The sequence below is a fragment of the Brassica napus genome, chromosome C7, assembly GCF_020379485.1.
Source record: "Brassica napus cultivar Da-Ae chromosome C7, Da-Ae, whole genome shotgun sequence".
Taxonomy (NCBI): Eukaryota; Viridiplantae; Streptophyta; class Magnoliopsida; order Brassicales; family Brassicaceae; genus Brassica; species Brassica napus.
The window spans coordinates 22,473,484-22,500,907 of NC_063450.1; the positions used below are offsets into that span (position 1 = coordinate 22,473,484).

At 34.2% G+C, this 27,424-nt stretch overlaps 1 protein-coding gene, 1 long non-coding RNA gene and 1 pseudogene across 2 annotated transcripts; all 3 read right to left on the minus strand.

The window, feature by feature from the left end:
* Positions 1–9,564: 9,564 nt before the first annotated feature.
* Positions 9,565–13,240, minus strand: LOC106425423 (pumilio homolog 15). Its single transcript, XM_048762444.1, has 5 exons — positions 10,898–13,240; positions 10,655–10,817; positions 10,340–10,503; positions 10,011–10,260; positions 9,565–9,937 (listed from the first exon to the last, which is right to left on the minus strand). The coding sequence occupies exons 1-5, from the start codon at positions 11,761–11,763 to the stop codon at positions 9,830–9,832; spliced, it is 1,551 nt and encodes a 516-aa protein (XP_048618401.1). The 5' UTR covers positions 11,764–13,240; the 3' UTR covers positions 9,565–9,829.
* Positions 13,241–14,186: 946 nt separating this feature from the next.
* On the minus strand, positions 14,187–17,788 carry LOC125589853. Its single transcript, XR_007326042.1, has 3 exons — positions 17,138–17,788; positions 17,006–17,057; positions 14,187–16,724 (listed from the first exon to the last, which is right to left on the minus strand). It is a non-coding gene; the product is annotated as an uncharacterized LOC125589853 (long non-coding RNA).
* A 1,951-nt stretch (positions 17,789–19,739) lies between these two features.
* Positions 19,740–24,829, minus strand: LOC106425345 (annotated as a pseudogene).
* Between the last annotated feature and the right edge of the window lie 2,595 nt (positions 24,830–27,424).

Consider the following 27,424-nt stretch of genomic DNA (forward strand, 5'->3'; position numbering starts at 1 on the left):
ATGAAAACTATAATGGATAACATATTGAATAACCTTTTTTAAATAAATCATGAAACATTTCAAGTTTAAGTTTAGTATTTAATTTTGTGTAATATATATTCTCGTTTATATTTAAGTTTAGTAAAATAAAAATTTATTTTAAGATATTAATAATTGAATAAAAACATGAATTTCTAAACGATGGTATAACTAAATAAAACACACAAATAAAGTAAGTTATGACTTCTATTTCAATATTTTTATTTTATATTTGAAATAGATATGAATTTTTTTTAACAAAATCTATCTAAAATAATTTTTAATAAAATTTTTGAATATAAATAATTTAAAATCGTTATTATCACTAAAACTTAATTTAAGTATTTTATAATTTTATTTTTCGTTTATAAATAAAAATAAATAAATTTTATTTCTAATGATATTTTAGTTTTATTAGAATTTAAATTATTTTCTTTTCGGAAGTAAATTTTAGAAAGATTTTAAAAAAGATTTTGTGACATTTTTTCAAAAAATATTCGTTTGTATTTCAAATAAAAAAGATAAAGATATTGGAAGACATTATAATTAAATTATGTAAGGTTTGATAAATTTTCTAAGAAATGGTCCAACAAAAAAATCATACATAAGAAAATCATGACTTATATTTTAATAGTATAGATACTACAAGAATAACTATATATAGATAGACTATGCTTTTATCAATTTTTAATTTTTACTAGATCTTGATCCGTGCAACCGCGCGGGTATTTTTTTCAATTTATATACATAGATATTTATTTTAAATCATTGGTGGTACACATTTTTAACGTTAATCATATATTAAAATATTTATATAACTTTTTCAAATAAAATAATTTCATAGTTTATATTTTATAATTAATCAATTGTTTAAAATCGTCACATGCATTTGTTGCTTCTTATTATATATTTATCTTATTGTATTTTCACTTAATTACTAAAAAAAAATTAATATATGCATGAAACAACATATCTGAAAATTATTTTGTGTTTAGTTTATACTAATTTCTGACCCACCGTCCTTCAAAGTTGGATTTTTGTTAGCAATATTTTTTATGTTTATTCATTTTAGATAATATATTATCGTATATACAAAATTTTAAGATATGTAAATTTTATACATGTATTATGTAGTTTGCGAATATTAAGCCGTTATGTCATCATCTTATATTTTAACATAATTTATCATATTTAATTCAGTATAATAGTTTATTTTAACACGATTTATTATTATTATAAAATATATAAAAATAGAATAGAATTTTTATTTTTCATTTTATAAACGATAACTGAATATATATCAATGCATAATAATAATTCTATTTAAAATTAAACTATATTATTATTAAAGTAGTTACAAAGATTTTATATTATTAGCTTTAGTGAATATATGGAACTTACCAACGTAATTTTTGGTTTCATTTTTAAATTTGAAATTTATATATGGAAGTTAAATTAAATTGAACCTACATAACAGAGAAGAACTATTTTGAAATATTGTTAAGAACAACAAAAGATATTTTTAAAAGAGAAACTATAATATATTGTACTTACAAACTAATTTGTAGTAAATATTTTATTTGAAACAGAAAATATATTTATTTCTAACAAAATATATTAAAGATCTTTGAAAAATAATCAATTTAAATTATTATTATCATTAAAATATAATTAAAATATTTATATGATTTTAATTTTCGTTCATAAATCAAAAATAAATCTAATTTGAAATTCTAATTATATTTTATGATAATTAAAATTTTAGTTAATTAGTTTTTGAAAAAAAAAAAAAATTATCCTGATTCTGAAAAGATTTTCTTAAAATTTTCTTAAACAATATTTATTTGTATTTTAAATAACAGATAAAGATATTAAAAGATATGATGATTAAGTTATGTAAAATTTTATAAACATTCTAGAAGATGGTCCAAATAAAAAAAATCACACATGAAAAAAATCTTGACTTCTGTTTTAGTATATAAAATGTTAATTATCGAATGAAAATGTGTGTTATGGTTTGTAATCCTTTATCATTTTCTTAAAATATGTTTGATTAATGCATAAAAACCGATGAATGGACTTTAACGAGCTAAAAAATGTCATTGTGAAGCATGTATATCTCTGTCTATATATAGATCAGTGAACACCAAGAGAAGATGCGGATGGTTATAGATTTGATCAAAGAAGCTGAAATCAACCATTTGGATTTGGAGGCTAGTCCAATTTCTCAAACATAGCTATGAAAATCAGATCGGCCGATTTACATAAGAGTCGACTGATCGATCCAGTCATAGGCCAAGCAGTTTATTAACACAAGAAAAATATTGGTTTTCCTTATTTTAGCTCAGCTATATTAAAAAAATTTGACAAAAAAAAATTTGGACTATATATTTCTAGCTATTTTAGGCATTTTTTCTATTTAGACTTAGAGTAGTTTTTATCGTTTTGTAATTTTGGAGAGATGAATCTCTACATTAAGGAGAAGACTTATGAATTTTTTTCTTATATTATTGATTATGGGACTTTTGTCATCTTTAAGCTTGTTTTTGATGTTATGTTTGATTAGTCCTCCATTAAGTTTTAGGGGTTCAATAGAATTCATAAATCATTGAATCATTTTTTCTAGAATATAGATTTAATTCCTAGTTTTCATCAATTAGTAGTAAAATTTATTAACTACCTAATTTTTGTTTTTGCTGTTTAACGCACCAACAGTTTTTTTGAAGTACACGGAGAATGTCAACTTGACATTGCGTTTAGGATACTGCATACATATACATATATACTCAAATGAAACATGGATATGCTAGCGAATATGCTAATATATAAGAAATATGTGCATGAAATTAAACCATATACTAAGTTCAAAAAAAAAAGAAATTAAACCATATATGCTCTATACAAGTCAGTTAATTCGTTTGTGTCATCACATATATTCGTTTGTGTTTGTTTTCTATTTGGTTATGATTAGGATTTTAACATTAACTGACAATAGTTAAAATCCTTTAAAGTACAAGTTTTCTAACTTTAAAAATTTTAAGAAAATTTAAAACGGATAAAGCCTTGCGCATATGGGTTTTATCTGTTTTGATCTGAATATGATATCAAACACCTAAACCCAACACCAAATCAAATTAGTGATAATTAGCTTTTAAGCCTAAACCAAATTAACATAAACTCTAACCAATCTTCTTCAGTTTTTCTCCTCCTTTTCATCAATGGATGTGTTATAATCATGGTCGGTCTTAAAATTTTGGGAGATGCAGGCGATTTAATAAAGATTTTAATAAAAGTTTTTTATTACAAATTTTAGAGTCTATATATAGATTGGAAAATCTATGTCTATGTAATTTTTTTAAAAATATTTGAGGGATTAAGGCAAACGTTTCGTCCAGCTTTGTTTGTCCAGTGCCGGCTTTGTAGACATCCCATGGAGAAGATGGCAACGGTGCTAGAAGACGGATCTGTGATTGTAGCTAAATTCTTAAGGCATGCCTTTCGTGTCCTGTAAGGCTAGTTGCTCACTAATGTATGTTTCTTTTAGATAAAGAATATACATAATGATGTATCTAGTAATATATATTATTTATTATATGTACAGCATAACGTCTCTAGCACAAAGCAATTGAGTGTGATGATGCTAAAAGCAAATATATAGACGAGTATGGTATGCATGAGCATGAGGATGGCCACCAAAAGTCGACATAACACAAATTTATAAGGAAAAAAAAACAGTATTGCTTTCTGAAGTTCGTAATTTGTTAGAGGGGCCGGGGTTGATTCAGGGGGCCGAGTTTGAATATATATATATTGTGTTTGCTTTCTTTCTCACTATCATATTTTTAACCTCACAATAACCATTTCAATTATTATTCTACACTCTCAAGTGCAGTGTTGTGTGTTCAATCCTATTTATAAAAGCACGAAAGATATACAGATGTTAATTAAAAGTATAATCCTAGTTAACTAGTAAAAATTAGAAATAAGAACATGCTAGTTCTAATTATACGTTGCATCGATAATTACCTAGCTAGTAATATATAGAACCATGCATTATTATCATAGAATTTAGAAGTCGACGACGTCCATTACATAATTAAGTAGTAAAGAAGAAGCCCATATATACCAACGACACAATTGAGCGGACAATCATGACAGCTTTTTTGTGAAAAACTTGTGTGATTCGGTGCTAGTTTGTGGTAGCTACGTACTATGAAAGAAAAAAATCAAAGTGCATATGATGCTAACATATTGTATGATAGATATGTGACAACCTTAACCCCTGACATGTGAGCCCTCGCTGACTACCCCATGTAGGTTATTGATGCGTTTGGCGTTGTCACCAATTGATGCTTAAGATCTGCAGCTCAATTGGTGACACTGTGGAAATGTCAAGCGCACCAACAACCTAATTATGGAATTAGAAAAAAAAACTCATAATGAAAGGGTTGAGGTCGGTGTCCTGCAAGACTGTAAGCATAGAGGTCTTAGCGAGTGAGACTGGTTGTCACAAGATATGTTATCAACGTGACGTGAAGCGGGAAGTAACGGTGACACGAGGCTAAAAAATTAAAATATATGTAAATGAAGCAAAAGGATAGTAGGTGTATGTAATTATAAACGTTGAGCATGCGAGTTAATTTGGTCCATTGATGACAATGGCAACTCTTTGGCTCTTTGCAAACAAATTAAGTATAAAAAGGTACTATAGAAACATTACTTAATTAATTAACAGAAAGGATATTAATCAATTTAATAATTCACCAAACTTGGGAATCACTAATATAGTAATATCATTATTAAGAGGGTTTCTTTTATTTTGTTTTTTGGAAAGCTTCATATACAAGAATTCGAACTTCTTTGAAACAGGCGGGCAATATCGGTATAAATCATACCTCATGATGATTTTGTTCAAAACTTTTCGCGTCTTCGATTAGCTTTTGCGGTTGGTAGCGGTTGTTGGCGTTTTGCAACAATCACTCAAACCGTCCTGAACTGTTTCAAACCGCTCTAAACCGCTCTAAACCTCTTAAATTCAAAAGTGGGTTCCAGCTAACGTTTGCGATTGCGGACGGTTACCGGAGGGTAATAATTTTTTTTCTTTTTTTTAAAAAACAATATAAATACAAAAATAAAAATATTCAATAAAAAATTTAAATTGGAATTATAAAATACTAAAATATATCTATATATTTTAATTAATATTATAAATTTTTAAAATAAAAATATTTTCTATAATTTTTAAAAATTTAAAACTATAACTTTCTAAATATAATTTTTATATTTATCATAATATTATGATTTTTGATATTTTTATAATTATAAAAAATATAAATATTGTTAATTTATTATTTAACGGCGGCTTTATTTGGTAGTTAACTAGTCATAAGTATCATGAAAGCGTACCAATTTCTAACCGCAATAACAGTCGTACAAATTTTTTAAAACTGTTAGAAATCGCAATCACCTGCTTCCGCAACCGTAATCGTAACCGCTGAGTTTGAACCAATCACGCCTTTAATCAAGCGGCAGTTGTTTAACTAGAAAGACCCGTCGAACCGGAATCATACCGAACTTTTTCACTCGTTCGGTTTGGTGATTTGAACCAAATCCAACATATCAAATTAAGAAAAGCCCACAATACTCTTTCATGAAATTGGCATGTTATTCTCTAAGAAAATTAATAGGAAAAAACAAAATACAAGTATTAATAGATGTCAAAAGTAATAATCAAATATTAATAATCCGGGTATTTATCAGTTCTAAAAATTAAAATACATATCAGATCGTTCCTTGTGAACCAAGGATAAGATTTTTGATGAAATTAGGAAAACTAGAAATCATCACAAACCTAATCAGAAAAAGGTTATAGATTTATGCGTTATCTTTTATTTTTACAAACAAGAGATAAATCCAAGTTAAAAATATATATTTTCAAACGGTTTAAATCATTAAAAAGGAAATAAAGTAGAAAGGAAAATCTCAAAAAAGTGCTTGTAAAGCCTTATAAAAGGAGGGTTACAGTATTCTCTATCGTTTCATTCACACATTAATCAACGCTTTCTGATTCAGCTAGTTCAGATTTGCATCTAAAACTATCTTTCTTTGATCTTGTGATCTTTCGTGTTATAATGGCGACAACAATGAGAATCTTCAGGTTCGTGTTGATGAGCTTCGCGGTTCTCTTGGGATGCTGCTCAGCAAGGATCTACAAAGTCGGAGACTCCAAGGGATGGACTGCCAAGGACGATGTCTATTACTCTTAGGCCGAGACCGACCATCAGGCATTCCACGTGGGAGATTCTCTGGCCTTCAATCCCATCATCAACGATGTGACTCAAGTTTCTGGCTCTTTGGAATACGAGTTATGCGACTATTCTTTTCCAAAAGTTTCTATAACACAGGACACGATGTCCTGACTCTCACGGAATCAGGTTTTCACTACTTCATCACCTCAAACCAAGCTCAATGTGTATCGGGACAGAAACTCAAAGTTCTTGTCATTCATGACCCTTCACGTCCGATTCCTCCACCACCACCGAGCAAGACCCTTCCTGTTGGACAGACCTACAAGGTCGGAGACTCAAAAGGATGGAAAGTCTATGACAGTGACTTCTATAACAAGTGGAGTGAGGAGAAACAGTTTCAAGTTGGAGATACTTGCTTTTCGAATACGCCACTGAAATTAACGACGTCTATGAAATTAGCGGTGCTCTAGTTGTGCGCAAGACAGGACACGATCTTGTTAGGCTGACCGAACCAGGAGTTCATTATTTTATAACCTCACATTCGGGTCATTGTGAGGCAAAGCTGTCACTAACTCTAATTTTCCCAAGAAGGTGGACTTGTCAGTAGGGGTGGGCATAAAAAAACCAAACCGAACCGAGTCAAACCGAACCAACCGAACCAAAACCGATTCAAACCGAACCAAAGTCTATTTCAAACTATTCGGTTGAAGATTTACCCAACCCGAATGGTTTGGTTCCGATGTGTTTTTGTAATTATTTAAATTAAAAATGTTAGTAATACCAATACTAAAATTTTAATACTAAAATACGTATTTTCTATTTTTCATTCATTAACATATATTCTTCTAACCTAATATGTAATCATCAAAATATTTGATTTTAAAAAAAAATAGAAAAGTCTGTATTTTTATATTCTTATATGTGTGATGTTAAATCTAAACCTAAAAGCTAAAGCAAATTTTTTAAAAAAACAAAATATTCTTCTCCACAGCGTCACATGGAAGATGATTCATTCCATGCTTTTTAATAATGATACTAGATTTTGACCCGCACTACAGTTTTTTTGGATTATAAAAATGTTTTATATGAATTAATGTTTTGAGATTATTTCAGATTTTATCTGTACATTTTTATCTAACTTTTTCATACGATTCGACAGTTTTTTGGACCTGAAAAACTAAATCCGAAACCAACCCGAAAATATAGATGCAGTTCGGGTCTGAGTCATGGGAAAAGTACATATTCAATATCTTTTTGGACCACGAATCTCTGTTCCAGTTTGGGTCCTATCCGAGACTCGATCGGGTACCCAAAGTACATGGAATGATTTGTGTATATTAAGTATGTTTGGGTATTTCATATATGTTTTCGGCATTACAAATATTTTTAAGTTTCTGGTTCGGGTTTTCGGTTATAGTTTGGGGTTATGGATAAAATTTCAATTTTAGAAAAACATATTTTGGGTTGGTAAAATTTTGGGTGTTTTCGGTTCTCCGGATTAGGTTTACGGGTAAAATTTTGGATCTTTTGAGTATATGAATATTTTTCAGGTATTTGTTTGGATTTTGGATATTTTTGTGTTTCAAGTCTTTTTGGTGTTTTGGGTACTTCGTGTTTTTTTGGATTCTAATACCCAAACCAATCCGAACCTATTATGTATTCAAAAAATAAATTTATTTTACAGATATTTAAATTATGAGTCCAAACCAATCGGAACCAAAAAGAACCGACCCTAACTTAAACAATAGATTTTAAAATATTTAGTTATGTCAAACGTTTAGGATCCGAAGAACCCAGACCGGTAGATCCAAACATGAACCCTATGTTTCGAAACATTTTATCTCCTTTGATATAATGTAGAAATATTAAAGGATATTGGTATAACTAAACTAACATATGAAACATCCGATATATTTTAAATCAAATTTTCAAAAGTCAAGAGTTTAAATTAAATGTTTTAAAAGTCAAGATATATTGTATATTCGTGTGATTGAAATAATGTGGGTTGCTAAAATGTAAAAAGATAACAATTGTCGTTATAATAATTGTTGGAAATATCGTGGGTTATTTATTAAAATGTAATAAATTTTAAGACATGTTATGATATTTGGTTTTATATTATAGGTTGGACTAAAAATGAAAGGATTCAAATAACTTTTATAGATAGATTTTTTAGGACTCCTTTTCTTTTAATAGTATTGATAAGAGACATTACTAATGATGTTAAATTTTTTTTTTAGTTAACTTTCATTTGTTTTAGTTTTTATATATTTTTTGTGAATTTTCAAAAGGTTTTTGTTTCAGTTTTATATTAAATTCAGTTCACATAGTTTATGTTTATTAAAACGTAATTTATCTTTAATAAATAAAACTAAGAAGAACCTAATTAAACTGGTCTAAAAAATAAACCGAACCGAATACAAATCGAACCGAATACAAACCGAACCGAATATAAACTGAACCGAACTAAACCAAACTAACTATGGTTTATTTCAGTTGAAAAAATACTAGAACCGAACTAACCAAACCGAGCCGAATCCGAACCGAGAAAATAATAGTGCCCACCCCTACTTGTCAGCTATGGAGCGCCTCAGTTGCAGACTTTCAAACCTCATCATTAAACCCATTCCTTGTCTTATTTGTCGTTTGAGATTTTTAAGTATTTGATTCCAGCAGTATATATTCAATAATATTTCATGTTTGCTTAAACATAACTGAACCCATCCCAGCAAATTTTAATTGTCCTGGTAAACGATTTTTATTTAGAAGCATGCTTTTGCTCTAGCCTCTAGGCCAATTTCAGGGCCGCTCCTTTTCTAAAACTCAAAAACGATTAAACTTAGGATACAAACGTATAAATGTGGAAGCACCTTAGCCTATTGGTTAAGGTTTAAAGGCTGCTTCTACACCCAGATCTGGGGTTCAAATCCCAGACTATGCAATTTCTTGCAGATTATAGGATGCGAAGCTTTCGGAGGTTCCAGAGTACTCTAAGCAGAGCCGTTCGTTGTGGTCGCCTGTTGTGGTGAGAGCCTGTCCATCGAGGATGTCGTACATGCAGAACCGTCTGTGGTTTCAAGTGTTTCGGGGAGAGCTTCATCGTGGAATCATTATTCGTGGAGCTATTCATCATTATCGCATATGTTGCAGGTAGTTGATCATCGTATCTAATAGATTTAGATATTATATGATGATGTAATGTGTTACCCGTTAAAAAAAAAACGTATAAACAAAATGAGATCACTAACTTTACCAGTGATGATAATGCGTGAAAACAAAAAAAAAACACACTAACATTTGAAAACAATTACGATTGAAAGCATTCGACACAAGAAGACTTTTAATAGTTAAAAGCCTGTTTGATGGGTGAATATAAAAGACCATGACTAATGAAACTACAACACAAATCTAAAAGAAAACACGTAACAAATAAAGCACATAAACACTGATTGACAACATGAGTCAAAGTCAAAGTCAAAGTCAAAGTCAAAAGACAAAAGACAAAAACACACCAAACATTAACTTCTAATCGTGGCTCGATATCTTACTCCTGATATGTTGTTCTATATCCAGAGACTGAGTTTCTCGAGTATTTTCCTTCCGTACATGTTGCACCTCATTAAAGGATAATTCTTGTTGATATGATACAACAATTTACTCCGCATATCATCCTACAAACAAACAAAAGAAGCATTATGATTTTCAAAATACACTCAAACTATGTAAAATATGTTTAATTCTTACCTGAGATACCACCCATGCAGTTTGAATCACATAGTTTCCGAAACGATCAACAAGAATTGAATCAATGTCACTTATCAGCTCGTTTATGATCCTCCTCGAGTTAAATTGTCTAGTTTCCAAACACTTTTGCACAACATGACTCCCAAATTTGTCACAAGAGAGTTGCACGTAATGCCCATCTAGATATTGGGCTAGAGACGCTGCCACTTGACAATTTTCCATTTCCAACACATACTGGACCGCATAGTTTCTAACAAATAGAAATATAATTGTGTTACACCAACAATTAATATGTAACCACGTTATTTATGTAATGCATCTTATTTTACCCGTAGCGGTTTATGCATAGGCTCAGAGAGTTAGTGAGTATGCCACTAATCAAAGGATCCCTTATTTCTCGAGGGGATTTTCCAATGCATTGTTGAAGCATACAACATCCGTGCTGATCAAGTGCAATTTGATAACAATTCTGAACAATCACTTGAAGAAGACACTATAGAATATACCACATATAAAATTCAGTAAAAAATACAAATAAACTCAAACTATTTATGAAAATAAGATACACATGAATGAATATATATATATATATATATATATATATATATATATATTTAGTGTAATCAAGAGAGAGAAATACTAACATGGGTTTGTAAAGGAGAAAAATGACGGAAGCAGAACGAAATCACATGGTTCGTGTTTGTGCTTTTAGTCAAGAGTAGTGCAACATGGCATATAGTTTGCATAAAGCGGGATATGTGCTCTTCAGAACAAAGAGACCGCATCAAATCTTGTATTGCACGAGTTCTGTTATGAAAAGACAGATTGCAGTTTAACTAAATGATATCAAATGGAGCTAAGAAGGATAAGATATCAAAAGTACGTACCCATGAGTATCGCCACAAATTCTGACAAACTGAATAGGTTGTTGAATCACTAAATCCAAAATCTGGGTGGTCTGTTCACCGGTGCATTTCTCAATAATCTTTTGAAAGACTTGATGGCCAACCGGGTCAACCATCAGCTCACAAACATGTGTTTTCAACTCGTCAAATATTTTATGAACTGTGTCCCTTGAGCCTTCCACAATCACTTTTTGCAACTTAGCAGACTCCACAACGTCCTTAGCACGTGAAAGTATGGTATCTTTAGCTCTAGAGTTATCCATGGTGTAGGGATCATGACGATTAGTGGGGGTTCCAGGCACATGTGAAAAACTCCAAGGGCTTTGATCACATAAATTATGATTACGTGAGGTTAAAGGAACCTCTCCTAGATCTCCGTTGAAGCCAATATAAGGAGGACGACCCGTCAAGCCACTATTGCTACGCCCATGAGAACCATTATCATATGACTTATAAACATCATAATGATTATCCTGACTAAACCACAGTCTCTGCCCAGCCTGATCAAGCTGCTCTCGTTCAGTTGGATGCGGATAATACGAAGGGTTATGGTAGTCACGGACATTCATACCTCGATCTCGACCGCCAAAAGGATATTGATTGCTTCGACGATGATCAAGTAGCTGCTGTTGACGAGCGTTTGGATCCGAGACACCCAATCTTCCAAAACTCGATTCTAGGATTTGCAAATCTGACAAAGGAGAGAAGGGTGTGTTTCCAAGTGAGTAATGATTGTCCAAGGAGCCATACATAGTCTCGTACGCTCTGAGAGTATCCTGTCGAAGTTGATGATATGGAGACGACGGAGAGTCTACCACCGGATGCGCATCTCCGTTCTGGTCAGTCATCGTAGAACTGAGTAATCGTGGAGAGGAAGCTAAGGAGAGAATAAGAGACTAAAAAGAAGGAGAAACACCAAACAGAAAGATCTAAGTCAACAAAGACTTGTGATCTTTTAGATTTATCAAAAAGTAATTTAATCAATAAAAAGGAAAATATATTAATGGAAGATTTAGAGAATCTGTGAATAACTCGGGAAATCATGCTTAACCCAAATAAGGGTGATTAATTACATTGAATTAATTACCTAAAAAGCCTCCATATCTACACTAGTTACGTTTAGTTTAAAGTTTGTTACTAGTGCGTATAACGAGTTTGATTCACACAGCTTTATAAATTCACTACATTTTTTTCTTTCTTAATTTATTAGTTAGTGTATAGCCAATAACTAGTGAAAATATAAAAAACCTATGTTTTCATATTGTAAAATCTGATGACTTTTGAACACATGTATTTTTGTGGTCCGTTAGATTCGGGTTTAATTATGAGCTTCCAACTTAAAACCAATTGGTGATTAGTGGATTGGCCATAACCCTTAATATATTACTTAATGTCCCTTAAAATTCCCGATGTGGGATATATATCCCTAATACCCCTCCTCGGAATAATGGCTCTTATCGGCCAGAAATCTAGGAACTTTAGGACATTTATACTCGGTCGAGCGAGTTTAACACAACCTTTATACCCGGTTGGAAGGGTTAATCACGACCTTTATACCCGGTCAGAAGGGTTAATTTTAATTTTTAATTAGGAGTTTAGGGTATTTAGGATCTGGGCTCTGATACCATGTTAGATTCAGGTTTAATTATGAGCTTCCAACTTAAAACCAATTGGTGATTAGTGGATTGGCCATAACCCTTTATCTATTACTTAATATCCCTTAGAATTCCCGATGTGAGATATATATCCCTAATACCAATTGTTGGAATTGTGTGAGCCCATGTCCAACTATATATTATCCGATTAGTACGATATTGTCCACTTTGGGCCTAATTGGCTGGCCCGCATGGATTTACTTTTGGACTTTTTCCCAAAAAGCCTCGTACTAATTAGAGTTGGACATCTCTTTATATATTATACACTTCTTGTCTAATTCTCCAATGTGGGACTTAGTTTGATATCTTATATTCTCCCCCTCAAACTAAGGACCATATTCATCTTGTGTCCCACAACTGACTTTCAGGATCTTTTGACTTGATCTCTGCCATATACCTCCCATTCCTAACTCGATGGGTCTTTTGCAGATTTCTCGTCAACCTGGCTCTGATACCATGACAAACTTTGAATCTCAAAGTATTCTTCTGTCTTATTCATTGACGGCCAAAGGCCTTATGTATATGTGTTACACGATGTCTACCTAATGGAAAAAGAAACAATACAAGTTGCCATAAAGTATTTACTCAAATATACATATACGATCTTCCATATTGTAATACCCCCTCTCAAGTTGGGCATCTACAATCTATATGCTCCAACTTGAGGGGGGGGGGGGGGTATTACAATATGGAAGATCGTATATGTATATTTGAGTAAATACTTTATGGCAACTTGTATTGTTTCCTTTTCCATTAGGGTAGACATCGTGTAACACATATACATAAGGCTTTTGGCCGTCAATGAATAAGACAGAAGAATACTTTGAGATTCAAAGTTTGTCATGGTCAAAATATATTTGGTATTTATATTTTTTCTCAATATAGAATAATTAATTAACTATAAATATTTGATACACATAGAAAAGTATATAAGTCCAAATCAAACAATTAAAATGTAATATCAATGATACTCATATAATCATAAATTAAGGTTGTGAAAAAAATTGATGGTATTTCTAAGTAAAAACTCAACCGTATATATATAGTATGTATAGACGGATTGTTTGGAAAGTTAAAATAATTAATATTAATTATCTAGAAACTGTATTTTAGTGTGATACATTAAACCAATATTTATGTAACTTTTAAATAACTACCACAAAAATATTTGGCAAGTTGTTTTCAATGATCAAAATTATACATTGTGACAAAGTATATTATTATCTTAAATTAAACTTACTATATAGAACTTCTTCAAAATTTTGTACCAAGCTTAACAATTCGGTGGAAGCATTAACTTGGTGGAAAAGTTTCTTATTTATTTAAACAGTCTGGTATAAAAAATTAATTTAAACTTACCAAAAGAGCTTGATTCTAAAATTGTGTATCACGAAAATTTGGTTCAACTTTTATGATTTTTATTGTCATCTAACAATAATAATACCGGCAGTTTACGATTGATCCTCCTTCACCTCAATTGAAATTAAAAAGAACATTTAAGATACCTCAATTATAGATAATCCAAAATAAGTAGTTGTTTTTTAATTAAACATATTGTATTGAAAAATTTAAGATTTATATATGATCGAATTGTTTTTATATGTATATAATTTTTTATTGTTTTTATAATCATCTATTTATTGGACCGATACATTTGGCTTTTTTTAACTAACTTATCAGTAAATAAAATTTATATATTTTTGATTTTGAAGTTACACTAATTTTCAGAATATCAAATTTTTACGACTACATAAGATGGAAAATTAAAATATTAAAAAGACAATTACGAATTGGATTAAGCTTATAATTTGAAGTATAGTTTGGTTATGGGCCACATTAAGACAACATAAGACTATTATTATACTTAAGGCCCACATATAGAAAGATGGTAGTATTATTTGTTTGCAACCGATAATTTGTATAGAATGAAAGTTAGTTTGACGTGATATATATAATTAGCTACTACGAAAGGTCATTATTAATGTTTCCTAGACTACGAAAAACAATTAGGCAGGTGCCAAAACTTTTTCTTAATCTTCAATATAAATTCAATAATTTAAGTTCTAAAGATTTGTGTTGCAAGGAAAAATATTTGATATATAAGTTCGTTTGGTAATAACAAAACAACTTAATTTTCGTATTAATCTTTATATAAATTTGTTTATGCGATGAAGGCATGGAAATCAAACAATATTCCTTCTTTTTTTTCTTTTATTAATTAAACAATTTTGAATAGATGCGTCTCTTTAGTATTAATAAAAAAAACAAACACTTAAAAAAATCATTACTTTCCGATTTATATATAAATTTTTTATTTAAATTGTTGTCCAAGTAATATGGATTAAGAGTTTATCTTACAATATTTTTTAAAAAAGTTGTTATGTTGGATCACAATATAAATCAACCTTGAACCATTTTTAAAAAGTCTCATTTCATGAGATTGCCGAGCATTAATTTAACTAGGTCTGTTTCCGTATATTTATCCTTTTAAATTTTATAAAAATTAAATGTTTCACATAAATAATAATTCTCTTTGACAAAAAATGGTATATGATAGTTTCTCTCGCATTTTACTTGGTTCAGTTGATGGACTTCATTTGAATAAGCAGAAAGTTTTGACATTAACATGATGTTGATCAGTTTAGTTTATTCATTCTTTTAGAGATAAAAAATTAGATTATAATTTATTATTTTAGAAATGAATATTCAGAAAATATATTCTTAGTTTTGTCTCTCAAAAATTTAAAACATAAAATTAGTATTCTTAGTTTTATAAATATTTAGTTTTCGAATATCAAAACTCACATAAAAAAAATTCAAAGTAATAATTATATTATTATGTGGATAATGATGGTTGTTAAAAATGTCTTTATTGATATATCTACCTTCATTTAAAACGATTATGTCAAAAATTATCGCTGAGTATATGTCAAAAACCATCATTATTAATGGTGATGTGAGAAACCGTCATTTTTAATAGTGATATGTTTGAAATTTTTATTGTCAATGATGATACGTCATTTTATAATCAATAACAATTGTAGTGTTGCAGCACTGCTTGTATGAAGCTAGAAGAATATACTACTGCTAAAGAAGCCCAATAAAAAGGTGCTTCTGTCGCACCAAATGATATCAATTTAGTTTAAGAAGATGATGGATGAATGCAGTCTTCGCACTGCAGCCATTACATCAAACCCCCATAGCCCATAGGTATAGCTTAAGAAAAAAAGATTCTTATGAAATATGCTCAATATTCTTTTATGTTCAAAGGAAGAGAAAGATTTGGTTAAACATACGGCACCAACAGATTTCTTGATCTTTCTCTTCACCTCAGTATTTCCACCAAACATATTATAACACAAATTATTAAATGCATAAATTATGTAAAAAGTTCATTAAATAAAATGTTATCGATCAAAAAGAATCCTGCGTTTTGAAAAAACAAAAACTCAAACAAATACCCAATTACTTCTTTCCACCCACACAATATAGAAAAAAATATAAAAATACCTTTTCCTATAGAAAAAATTTAGTTAGGCTTATGGCTAGTGTTTGTTACACAGCTTACATGACAAACTTAAAGAAAGAAGGTCATACGTGGCATATTTAGGTGGCAAAAGATTCAAGCTAAGTGTTCACACCATTTGATCAAGAGCTCTTCGAAAAAATATTCAAAGAAAAAACGCCATACTTTCTCATTTGCTATGTACTCATCCAAAATCCCAAATCCAAAGGACACCCCTCCTGTTATGCCATATTTCATGAAAATAGACTTCATGTACAACATGGCAATCTCTTTTAGCGTCCACCAACTCGTTTTCTTATTCCTCTCTACTACCAATGTATGACTCTCTTTCTGGTATCTCTACTGCCAATATAGACTCGCATCTTGGTGGAAACAAAATGCTGCATATTAAGGCCATAAGTATATCTGCACAACATAAGCTTAAAGTTAAATCTATTCCCAACAAAGAAAAATCTCAAATGGTAAAAAAAACTGCAACAGAGAATATATATGTAGGAATTAAGAAATTGATCAATATAAATTCTGAATATTTCAGATATATTTACTCTTAAATTAAAAAGTAAAGGGCTCAGTCTAGCAGTACTTGTGAATTTCGGTGAAACGCGCTCGTGACATTTGCCTTGTCCCCCTAAACGTAATAGACCATTCCTAAAAAAAAGTAATAGACCATTCCTTTCAGAAACAAAAAAAAAATCATCACTTGTTTATGTCCTATTTGAATGGCTAATTCTGTAAAGTTGGTAGCAAAACCTTTGGCAAGAGATTGACTCGATATAAAATGTTAGTTCGTGGGAACGACTAATATACAGATGCACAAATAAACTCTTTAGATACTAATGTTCATTGAACAATAGAGCTCCATGCAAACAGTTCAAGGTTTTTCAAGAATATATATACAGACAGATTTACCTTTTGTCTGGCTTTGAGGCTTTTCCACCTCTTCCGATCCATAGCACCTGAACTGACCACATAAAAAAAAAGCTTTAATAACAAAAGATATTCTGCTCCGGAGGAAAAAGTGGAATGGGAAGAACCTCTTACTGATCTCAAATGCATTCTTTAATCAGCATTTTGTTTGACACCTTCAGATTCATCATTTTTCTTATAACTACAATGTCGAGGAGTTTCTTCTCTAAGGCTCTGAAAGCGCCATGTCATTCCTGAACCTCAGCTAGTGTATCCAATATTTATTACATGCATGCACGAAGGCAGAAAAAACTAACTTGAACCACACGTATTGTCGAAACCTGAATAGCCTGACCTCTTCCTTACTACATGATTGCTTTCTGAAAAATATGCTCACTGTCTCCAGTTTCAATCAATCTATCCACCCTCTACACACAGGAACGGATCATCATGGACCCTATACTAATACCGAATTAATAAATTTAAAATGAGAAAAGCAGAGTTTTAAGTCCTTTCTTCTTTATCTGCTAGTTGAGAGTAACTACCATTGTCACGAAGTAACAAAACACCCAAAAATATCAAAAAGTTTACATCAGATATCATTACTGGGAACAGTTGAGTTGTTAGACATATTCACTATTCAAAACCTGTAAACACACAGCTCTCTACAACTTCTATGTATTCTTGCTGAATGTTATGGCTCAGAGTCTGCAGTAAACAATTTTAAAATATTAGGATAACTTTTTCTGAGGGGTTTACTTTCAAGAATTTGTATAAATAATTAAAAATTACTTGGAATCAAGAGATTAGAAAAACATCACTTGGTTGCCTAAACTCTCTCGGATGGCTTTCTTATCCAAGTAGATAAGCTGATGGTATGGATACATGTTTCTCTAATTATTTTGTTTACATATATCGTAAATTGTTTATAAAATTTTGTAACAAAAACCAAAAGATGTACAGTGATGAATTTAGTATAAGAAGATAACGACTGACATAACCTAAATTAGATTATTCTCTATCTAGAACGTAAATTTTAAATCCTAAATCATAAGTTTAACTTTTTATTATAGATGTTTCATTATATTCAGTGTCACAACTAAAGAAGTAATTTATAAAAAAATTATTTTTGGTTGATGGAATTATACTTGATTGAATGTATTTTGTACATAGTATTTGGAAAGAAATGGTTTGAATATAATTTGCTTGTGTTTTGGTTTGGTTTTTTGTAACTATCCCTTATATGTGAATAGAGTTATACATATTATGCTAACCTTCCTTCAGTCTTATCGGATGCATGTCTCCATGGGAAGTTGGCTTTCCTCGTTGGTCATGTATTTTTCCTTCCGAACCATTTTTTTTAAATGAACATCAATGTAATTATGTTTTCTAAAGATAGAATCAGTATGAAAATGTAGGGAGTAGAAAATTTGCATACTCTATAAAGAGAAAATATCAAATCTACTTGTCTAACTTATATTATATATATGTATTAATAAGTAATAAATGTTGGAAGAGGTTTTAGACATCGTATAAGATCATATACAATCATAAAGTTTTAATGTCGAAGCTGGTTGTTCACATAAACTCCTGGTTGGACTGGATAAATTTTTGTATTTTGAAAAATAAAGCTTTATATTATTAAACATTTACCCCTCAGACGTATAGTTTAGATATAGATTTGTATTAGGAATTTAAAAAATGAACTACAAATAGCTTACTCTCTATATATAGCGCCGGCCCTGACCTAAAGCTGAGTGCTTTAGGCACCAAATCAAATTAACAATTTACGGGCATCGCAAATTCACATCACAATTTCCAAAATTTGTATATAGTCTAGCGGTTCTGCTGTAGAATGTTCGGTCTAAGGTACGCGATTCGAATTATAAGGGGTGCCAGATATTTATTTCGCTTTAGGCAGTACAAAGTACTGGGCCAGACCTATATATATATATATATATATTAGCTATCTAATTATATGGAAATGTGTACATACATTTTGATTTGTTTCGTGATCCTAATGATGTTCCTCGTTTCCTTAGTTGCGTATTTGTGTTTATGCATTATATATTTTTCCTATAATTTTTATTCAAATTCTATTTTTTATTTTACATTTTATTTGAATATATATATATATATTTTTTTTTTTATAAATGCTTATAAAAATGTAAATTGCTACACAAATTACAAATATTTTTATTTATTTATTTTTTCCAACACATTTAAAATAGTTAGAACTCAAAATTTGTTGTTTTATATTTGTCTTAAATTATATATGCATATAGTTGTAAGAAATATAAATTTATTTTTAACTTTAAAAAAACTTTTAAATTTATTACTGACTAATACTTTGTTATGGTTTTAGAGTAGGTGAATTTCTTTTTTTTTTGTCCGTCGTTAATACAAACTGCTACTTAGATATTTTTCACAACTTAAATTTCTACCAATAATTTATGTTCGTCAGTCTACTTAAAATAACCAAAATTCTTTGAAAGATACATGCATGGTTCCCAAAAACTACCAAAATTTTTTGAAGGATACATGCATGGTTACCAACTGTAATCTAGAGATATTTTGATGGTGCATGTGGGTTGATTTAGTCTTTCTTTTTAATCTTTTTATTAGTTTGTTTCTTATCAGATGTTTATTTTCTATTTAAGAATTATTCAATAATAAAATAATTCTCCATTTTTTTATATCAATCAAAGTCTCTTTCTTTCTTTTCTCCACGTTGATACCATTCTTAACTACTATAATTACATTTGATCAGGTGCCGTTAAAAATACATGAGTTCTTGATTGTTGATAACCGATGTGTAAACCATGATCCGGTCCACTGTATACTGAACCACACGGTCTGTCTAAGCATCATTGTATCATAGCCCTACAAAAGTGAATACATCTTCAGTTTAGTATGAATCAAGAAATTAGGACTGCACATTTGATCAGGTGCCGTTAAAATACATGTTGTTATCCATTAACGATGCCATGAACATTAGGTATATCAGTTGCATATACGACATTGGTTTAAGGAGCATCTCCTCCTTTTCCCGCAAGCAATGTTTTCTCTGATAGTTTCACTGAACAGAGCTGGTTCTTGGCTCATCATACCGGGTTGCTGCGGTGGCCATTCCAGCTGAAGGTATTAATCTCAAATCCATCAAAAGTGATGACCTCATCAGGATTGTAAAACTTCCGCAGCAGCTCAATTACTGTTGGTTTCCCGGTTCCGCTCTCTCCAGCCAAAGATAACGTTTGAACCCAGAAAAACAAAAAAGCAGAATTTAAGTCATTGTTTGATGGGATATTAAAACCTACATACAAAATGGCTGCATAAGAAGCAAAGAGAACGAAGAAAGCAACTACAAAAAAAGATACCACTAATTATGCCTTGACATATTCTTTCTTTTGTAGAACCTTGCAGATTTCTTCAAATATGTTTTCATCACTTTCTCCTAAGAATGAAGGAACCGTTCTTATGCTCATGTGCACATTCATCTCTTCTGGACTTGTTTCCTCGTACATTCTCCTCCTACAGTTTTTCAATATTTTCATTACACAAAGAAAACACAGAAACTTTGGACTGAAACTAACTCTAAAGTGGACACAAATGAACCTTAAACCACAATCCGTAGCAGCATCAGCAGAAAGCATGGCTCCAATAGCACCACTTGAGATCTCAGTCTCTTGAACCAACCCACGTCGGATCTAAATGGAGACGGTTGAAACGATCAGAGAATTTAAGGTGTTTACTAATTCCAGCAATATAATTGGAAGTATACAAAAAAGGTCAAAAAAAAACGCAAAGACAAATACCCACAGTTGACACTTGCGGCGACGCCCTGATAGTTTTCTCATGCAATCGTCAGACTCCGTATACTTTAGTTCCAAATGTAAGCTTCTGGCTGGCGATAAAGAAAAGATTGTGACAAAAGAAAAAAACTTTTACATTTTGTTTTGCCATTCATACTCAAAAAGTCTTGCAACAAAGAGATCTCAGGGTCCTCTGCTTTGAAAGTTCCTCATCAGCATCCATACTAAAGTGATCCTAGTTCTCACGATAAAAGAGCTCACTTCTTAATCATTCAACATCAGCACCTCCCAATAAGAAGGACGTTGGTGCATCATCTCCAAGCAGCGGAATATACTCTGATCCACGCACATTAACGCTAAAGCAAGCTAATACACAAAACAAACCAAATCAAGAATTACATATAATAACATAAAGCTAAGAAAAATACTGCTAAGAAAATGTACCATTCTCAAACTTTGAAGCATCACTTACATCTTTGACTTCATGTCATAACTATCATCCATCTGAGGCACAACCAGCAACAGTTCCCTGTGAATCTGTCTGACAAACTGACAAATCCTCTGCGCGAACTCGACTTCACCATCTGATATTCTACCAATCGCCATCCTCATTAGCTCTCCAGTCAAATCTGCAAGCTGCACAAGTAAGCAAACATAAACTGAGATCTTTTTAACAGAGTTAAACATTAAATCAAGAGAGTCTACAACATACCCCGAGAATATAGTCAAGGATGTTGATCTGCAGTGGCTCTAGAGAAGGGTCACTAAGCGGTAAAAGCGTAGAGTTAATCTCATCTAGAGTATAGAGTATTCCGGACACGCAAAACTTATAAAACATTGCAGCTTCAACATATTCCTGCACCTGTAAGTTAACCCACACACAATCATTTATCAGTTAAACCAAAATGGTTTTAGAAAGATGAATGATTGTTTATGATGCTCTGACAGGCCCCTGGGGAGTAAGCTCGCCGGAGCTTCCAAAAATCAGTGCCTTGAAGCTCTTTCATCAGCCAGGAAAAGTGTTGTTCCCTCACTGCTACTAAATATTTCCCTGCTTTCTCCAGAACCTCTTCTTTGTTGTCTTTACTGAGTCTGCCACATAAAAAAAAAACATTATCACCCAAAACAAAACAGAGCAAAAGAGTTTGATGTTGTTACCTGTGAACTTGAAAGATGACTTTTTTTGCTGTTCATAGTGATATCACGACTTGCCTTCACCACTCTCTCTCGTTTCTCATTCTACAAAAGAGACCACATTGTGAGGTTTACTAAACAAAGATACACAAAACCACTATTAGCAGATGAAGAATCAGAGTTTCCAAATTGAAAGTTCATTCCTTTAGTCTCTACCTCATACATCTCTACCTATAAGACTCAAACCCACTCTCAGCAGAAGAAGAATCAAAGTTTCCATATCGAAAGATCGTTCCTTTAACCTTCGACCTCCTATAAGACTCAATCCCTAGACGCAAAGGTTCAATCTTTCTTGACAGGAAACAAAAACCCATAAAGCATCGAGCTTTTCTACATGGAAGAGAGGAAAGAAGACATACGAAGTTGTTGAGATAATCAGCGTATAGAGAGAAAGCATCTTTCATTGAGGATTCGGTAGTCATCGTCCTTGCTTTCTTAACCAGTTGCTCAGCACCAGTCTCTGCAACTACACAAACATCCAAACCCTCAAATCATACATAATATGGTGTTGAGAAAGACGATAGATGAGCGTAGGATTACATACTTTGATGGAGTCGCTGAGGTTTTAACTTGGGAGCCATGAATTTGTAAATATCTTCAATTAAACGCCAATTTGCAGGGATTTGTAACGATGAAAATGAAGCGGAAGAATTGGAGACGACATAATAGTTTGGTTTAAAAAGAACTCAGAAGCAGCTGACCCACCAACCGAAAAGCCCATTTTTTCTTTGGACAAATGCGGTAGTGACATGGCAGAACAGAACTTTTTCATTGGTTGATTTTTTTCAAGGACGTGGACACTCTCCCCATTGATCTTATTCTCCATTTATTTATTGTATGATGAGATCGCCGAGTATTAAATTAATCGTATAATATACATTTATGTTGGATTAATATAAGTTTTCCAAGCAATTGGATTTTGAACTTACTAATTTTCAATTGATTTTTATGCTGCCACGTAAACCAAATTGACATCCAGTGACACCTAAAAAAACTATTTTTTAATTAATACAAACTTAAAGTTACAACTTTTTAAATATTTATCTATTAATATATAGGGGATTGTGTCTTTTTATTTGGAGCCTTTTCTTATTCTTAGTACTGGGCTATGCTCATAAGCCTAGGATTTTTTTGTAAAGCTTGTATTTCATTCATAAGTGTTCTTAAAATACTGAATCAAACAGACCAGCAACAAAACATAAAAGAAAAGAGACAAGTAGGCATCGTAAATTAACCCCATACACATGTGGGTAATAGTAAATGCAAAGAAGAATCGTGAAACTGTAAAGGAGAGTCAGACAAAACAAAAACCAAACCAACGGAATTGTTTTTCAACCTCTCAAGCGTAACAGAGCCAACCAAGTAAGATCCTTGCTTGATACATAGCCTATTCTCACGATGCATATCTCATCTCAAACTGATGAGAGACCTCTCCACAACCAAGACTCGTGACTTCAAAATGCGACAGAGAACATGAAACATGTAGCAAGGTCTAATCCCTTTGTTAAGAACCGAGAATAAAGTCGGTAAGAAACAGACCTGCACAGAAAAGACAGCATGAAGCACATGGGACAAGACTCCAACCCTGTTCGAACGGGAAACGGTACTGAACGAGAGAACGTTCGGTTTTAAATGTGGGTTTAGCAAAGACGTCTTATTGATGGTCGGAAAAGCGTTTCGTCGGCTACAAAGAAAGGGAATGCGTAAAGGAAAAGCGATCGGAGCTCGAGGAGCTTTGCCGGAAAGATACAGTACGGCGAGATAACGAAGGTAAAAACCCTAATCTAGCCGCCCAGTATGTATGAGTATTTTCGGATCCCTTCGACGTTGCATCCCCTCCTCTCTTTTATAGTCGACTTGGTGTTTTCCTGTGACCTAGCTTGCGTTGTCTTTATGGGCTTTTAACTCGCTGGGCCGAAAAGCCCACGTTGCTTCGCGGAGTCATTTAGTCGAAATGCAGCCGACCGAAAGTTCCCTCGCGCCGCGCCGAGACACCGCCGCCGCGTCGAACCGTCGTTACGTCCTGTTCGGGCCGGGCCGTCCGTTCTCCAAGCATTGAGGGATGGTCGAATTCATCCTCTACAGTAAGTCCCCCAGTTCATCGGTGAGTGACGTTCTGTCGGACTCAATGAATTTGGAGGGTTAATGGTTTGGAAGAACAGACGGATCGTCGCGAAAGCACGTTGCTTGGTCGACATATCGCGAGACATCGCCATATACTTCTCATTTTATCAGGCGGTTTAATCGAATCTTGGTCGAATCGGTTTTGTTTGGTTAGATCCGATTTTCATTTCGACCGTTGATTCGATCTGGGTTTGGGCCGGTTATCGCGAGAAGTCAAAACGACGCGTCGATTTCTTCGGGGCTGGATACTTTTTCGAGGTCCACGTAGGCCCATGTAGATTTAATGAAAACGCCTCGGGGAGATGCCCCGCTTCCCCTCTATAAATACTTGTCCCTTTTTCGTTCTCTCCATTTTTCTCCGCGTTATCCAGGTACTTTCTCTCTCTTCCTCTCTGCTTCTCTCTCTATATTGTTGTTGTTGTAGCATAGATAGCGATATGTAGTCTGGTGGGAGGTTATCTCGTAAACAGAAAGGGAAAGAGGTCGCGACTGCATCCAGTCCTGCGAGGGACGCGAGCGGGGTTGCGCTTGAAGAATTCGAACAGGTTCATCATGAAGCGATGATGGACACTCGGATTTTAGATCTGTCTCAAAGGATTTTGATCTCCGAGTCAGCGCGCTCATATCGACAAGAAGTAGGCGGGAATCCAGCTGAGCCACAGGCCTGCGAGAAAGACAGTTAGGGTGGTGCGAGGGACGGTTCCCTCGTTAACTATGTGCCGACGTGCTATTACCCTGGAGAAATTTTTGAGGAACTCCCGGCAGTAGCTCTCGAGTTCCTGGGTTCCCCGGACGTGAGTGGCCAAGCCTGGGAGAACGTTATCGAGACACAATCGACCCCTGATAGCGTGAAGAAGCTTTTGAGGGAACGTCGCGGATTGGGGGTGACCTTTCTGATTCCTTCGAGAATCCAGAGGCCTTGGTCGTCACGGGTTGGGTTCCAGTGCGTCTACGAATCTTATTTTCAAGATGATACGAAGCTCTGGTTTCTGATCCCTCGATTAGTTACATCATACGTGAGGCGTCGAGGTGCAGCGCTAAGACAGTTTCTAAATGGCTCGTGGCGTATCGTGGTTGCCTTGATGGTTATGGCTGCAGAGGTCGATGTCTCTATGAGTGTTCGCGTCTTCGAGGAGTTGACATCCATCAGCTCGTTGGATGACGGCCTTTTGTTGATAAAGATGCGACCAAGCTATAACGTGATAGGGGGACATCCTAATAAGACGTTCGATTGGCAGAGGTTCTATTTCTACGTTAAGTGCGACGACTCTGCCTTCGAGGATCCTCCGGACGAAGACTACCGCGTGTTGTGGAACACTCTGCTTGGTAGAATACCCTTGTTAACTCGCGTCATTTCTTCGTATACTAACCGTCTTTTATTCTCATTGTCTTTTTTCTTTGCAGCCGATCACCCGACTTCTCGTAAGTATCCAGAAGAATTCCTTTCGAGCGCTCGTGCTGTTGCGAGACTCGCTCAAGAACATTGGGGAAATATTTCTTGGGAGAGGGTTCACCGTTCCATCGATCATATTTCCAGGAGTAAGTCCACTCCTTTCCTTCGTTCTTCCGCGAACCTTTGCTTTTGCTCTTGTAAATGAGCTCTCTTCTAATTTTTTTTTATATGTCCTTCGCAGAGGACTGGAATTCGAGTTACCTTCCCTCGGCTAACAAGACCAAAAGGAGGATTTCGCTGTTCACCAAGGAAGAGCAGAAGAAGATCAACGAAGCGAGGAAGATGAGGGGCCTTCCTGATCTGAGCGCCATGATGGCGGCACAGCTTGGTCTGCCGAGTGCTGAGCCGTTGATACCTTCTAGCGAGATGGCGGCTACTGATGCGACCGACGCGTCTCTCCAGCGTAGCGACTCCTCGCCCGGCGCTGCCGCCGCTGCCTCGAAGAAGAAGAGCAAGAAGAGGTCTCACGCCGATCCGTCCATTGTTGATGATCCCGAAACTCGATTGGAGGGAAATGATCATTCTGAGTCCGTCGAGCCGTCCATGAAGAAGAGAAAGAAGAAGAATTAGCGATCTCCGGAGGAGAACGCTGCAAACCGCGGCACCGAGGTTGCCCATTCCCCTGGTAGAGCTTGTTCGATTGCCGGGCCGCCTCTCAATTTGGCCCTAACGGACGAGCCCCAGAACGTCTCGCCTGAGGTTCCGCTCCGGAAGAAAAAGTCGAGGCAAGCAAGCGAGCCGGGAATGACCAGACGCCAGGTTCCTTTGGCTGCTGCTCCGCCGAACCCTGGGGTGTCGGCTCCTGGTTCGTCGACTGGTGGTGCTCCGGTCGTTAGGATAAATCTGAGGGTTGAGTTCCCCGACCGTGTTTCATTTGAGTACGATGGACCGAATCCCGTCATCTATGCTTCGAACAGATGCACAGAACTGGTCAGACAGATCAAATGCGGCCCGAAGTCTCTTCCTCCGGTTGCTGACTTGATCTTCCAGGATGAGTACGTTGATGCTGCTCATACCAAGTTGCTGGTAAGAGTTTCCCCTCGACTCCTTCGTCTTCTCCACTTGTGTCATATTTATTTTATTTGTTTAAGTGCTTTGGCTTCCATGTTTCGCAGTGTGACGGGGTTTCGAACTTCGTCATCGAGAAATACGACACTGCGCTGAAGGAAGCGCTTGCAGAGTCGGATAAGTTGAAGAAGACGATGGCGGCCAAGAGCAAACTCCTTCGCCGAAAGAGGGCGGAATGGCAAGCAGAGTACGATAAAATGGTTGAGAAAAGAGATCGAGCGGTCGCTCGGAGAAAGGCTCAGAAGAAGCAAGCTAACGCAGCTGAGGAGGAGCTTTCCATTGCTCGCTCTACTATCGAAGCTCTGGAGCTACGAAAGGCCGATCTTATGGAGGAAATGGGAGTCAAGGCCGCGGAGCATAAGAAAGAATTAGACCGACTCAGGGACTCGCGCATCTACGAGGTTACGAAGGAAAGGGTGAAGGTCGAAACCGAGATGATCTCGAAGTCCAACAAAAACTTCGGGAATCTCCGCGACTGGTTGGCTCGCTACGCGCCTTTCGACACAGCGAGGCTGCTGCAGAGTCAGGCATTCGGAACTAAGAAATGCCTCGAAGCTTTGAAAGCTAGTGACCGCGACATCCCTCAAGAGACCATTGATATGTTTGCTGCCCATGAGGAGCAGTTTGAGAGGGAAGTCACGAAACTAAACCCCAGGGAGATTCCTGAAGGTGACTTGGCTCTGTATCCACTGAGGCTCGACTCGTAGTTTTTCGACATGCGAGCCTTTGCAGGCTTCGACCCGCACGGATCCAATGCACATTTGATCGATC

Bases quoted from the DNA above. Each gene is read 5' to 3' on its own strand.
- LOC106425423 (XM_048762444.1), bottom strand. From the start codon at position 11,763: ATGACTGACCAGAACGGAGATGCGCATCCGGTGGTAGACTCTCCGTCG. The intron at 10,818-10,897 runs GTACGTACTTTT...TTTTCATAACAG, and splicing joins ATTTGTGGCGATACTCATGG to AACTCGTGCAATACAAGATT. The intron at 10,261-10,339 runs GTAAAATAAGAT...TCTATTTGTTAG, and splicing joins CTATGCATAAACCGCTACGG to AAACTATGCGGTCCAGTATG.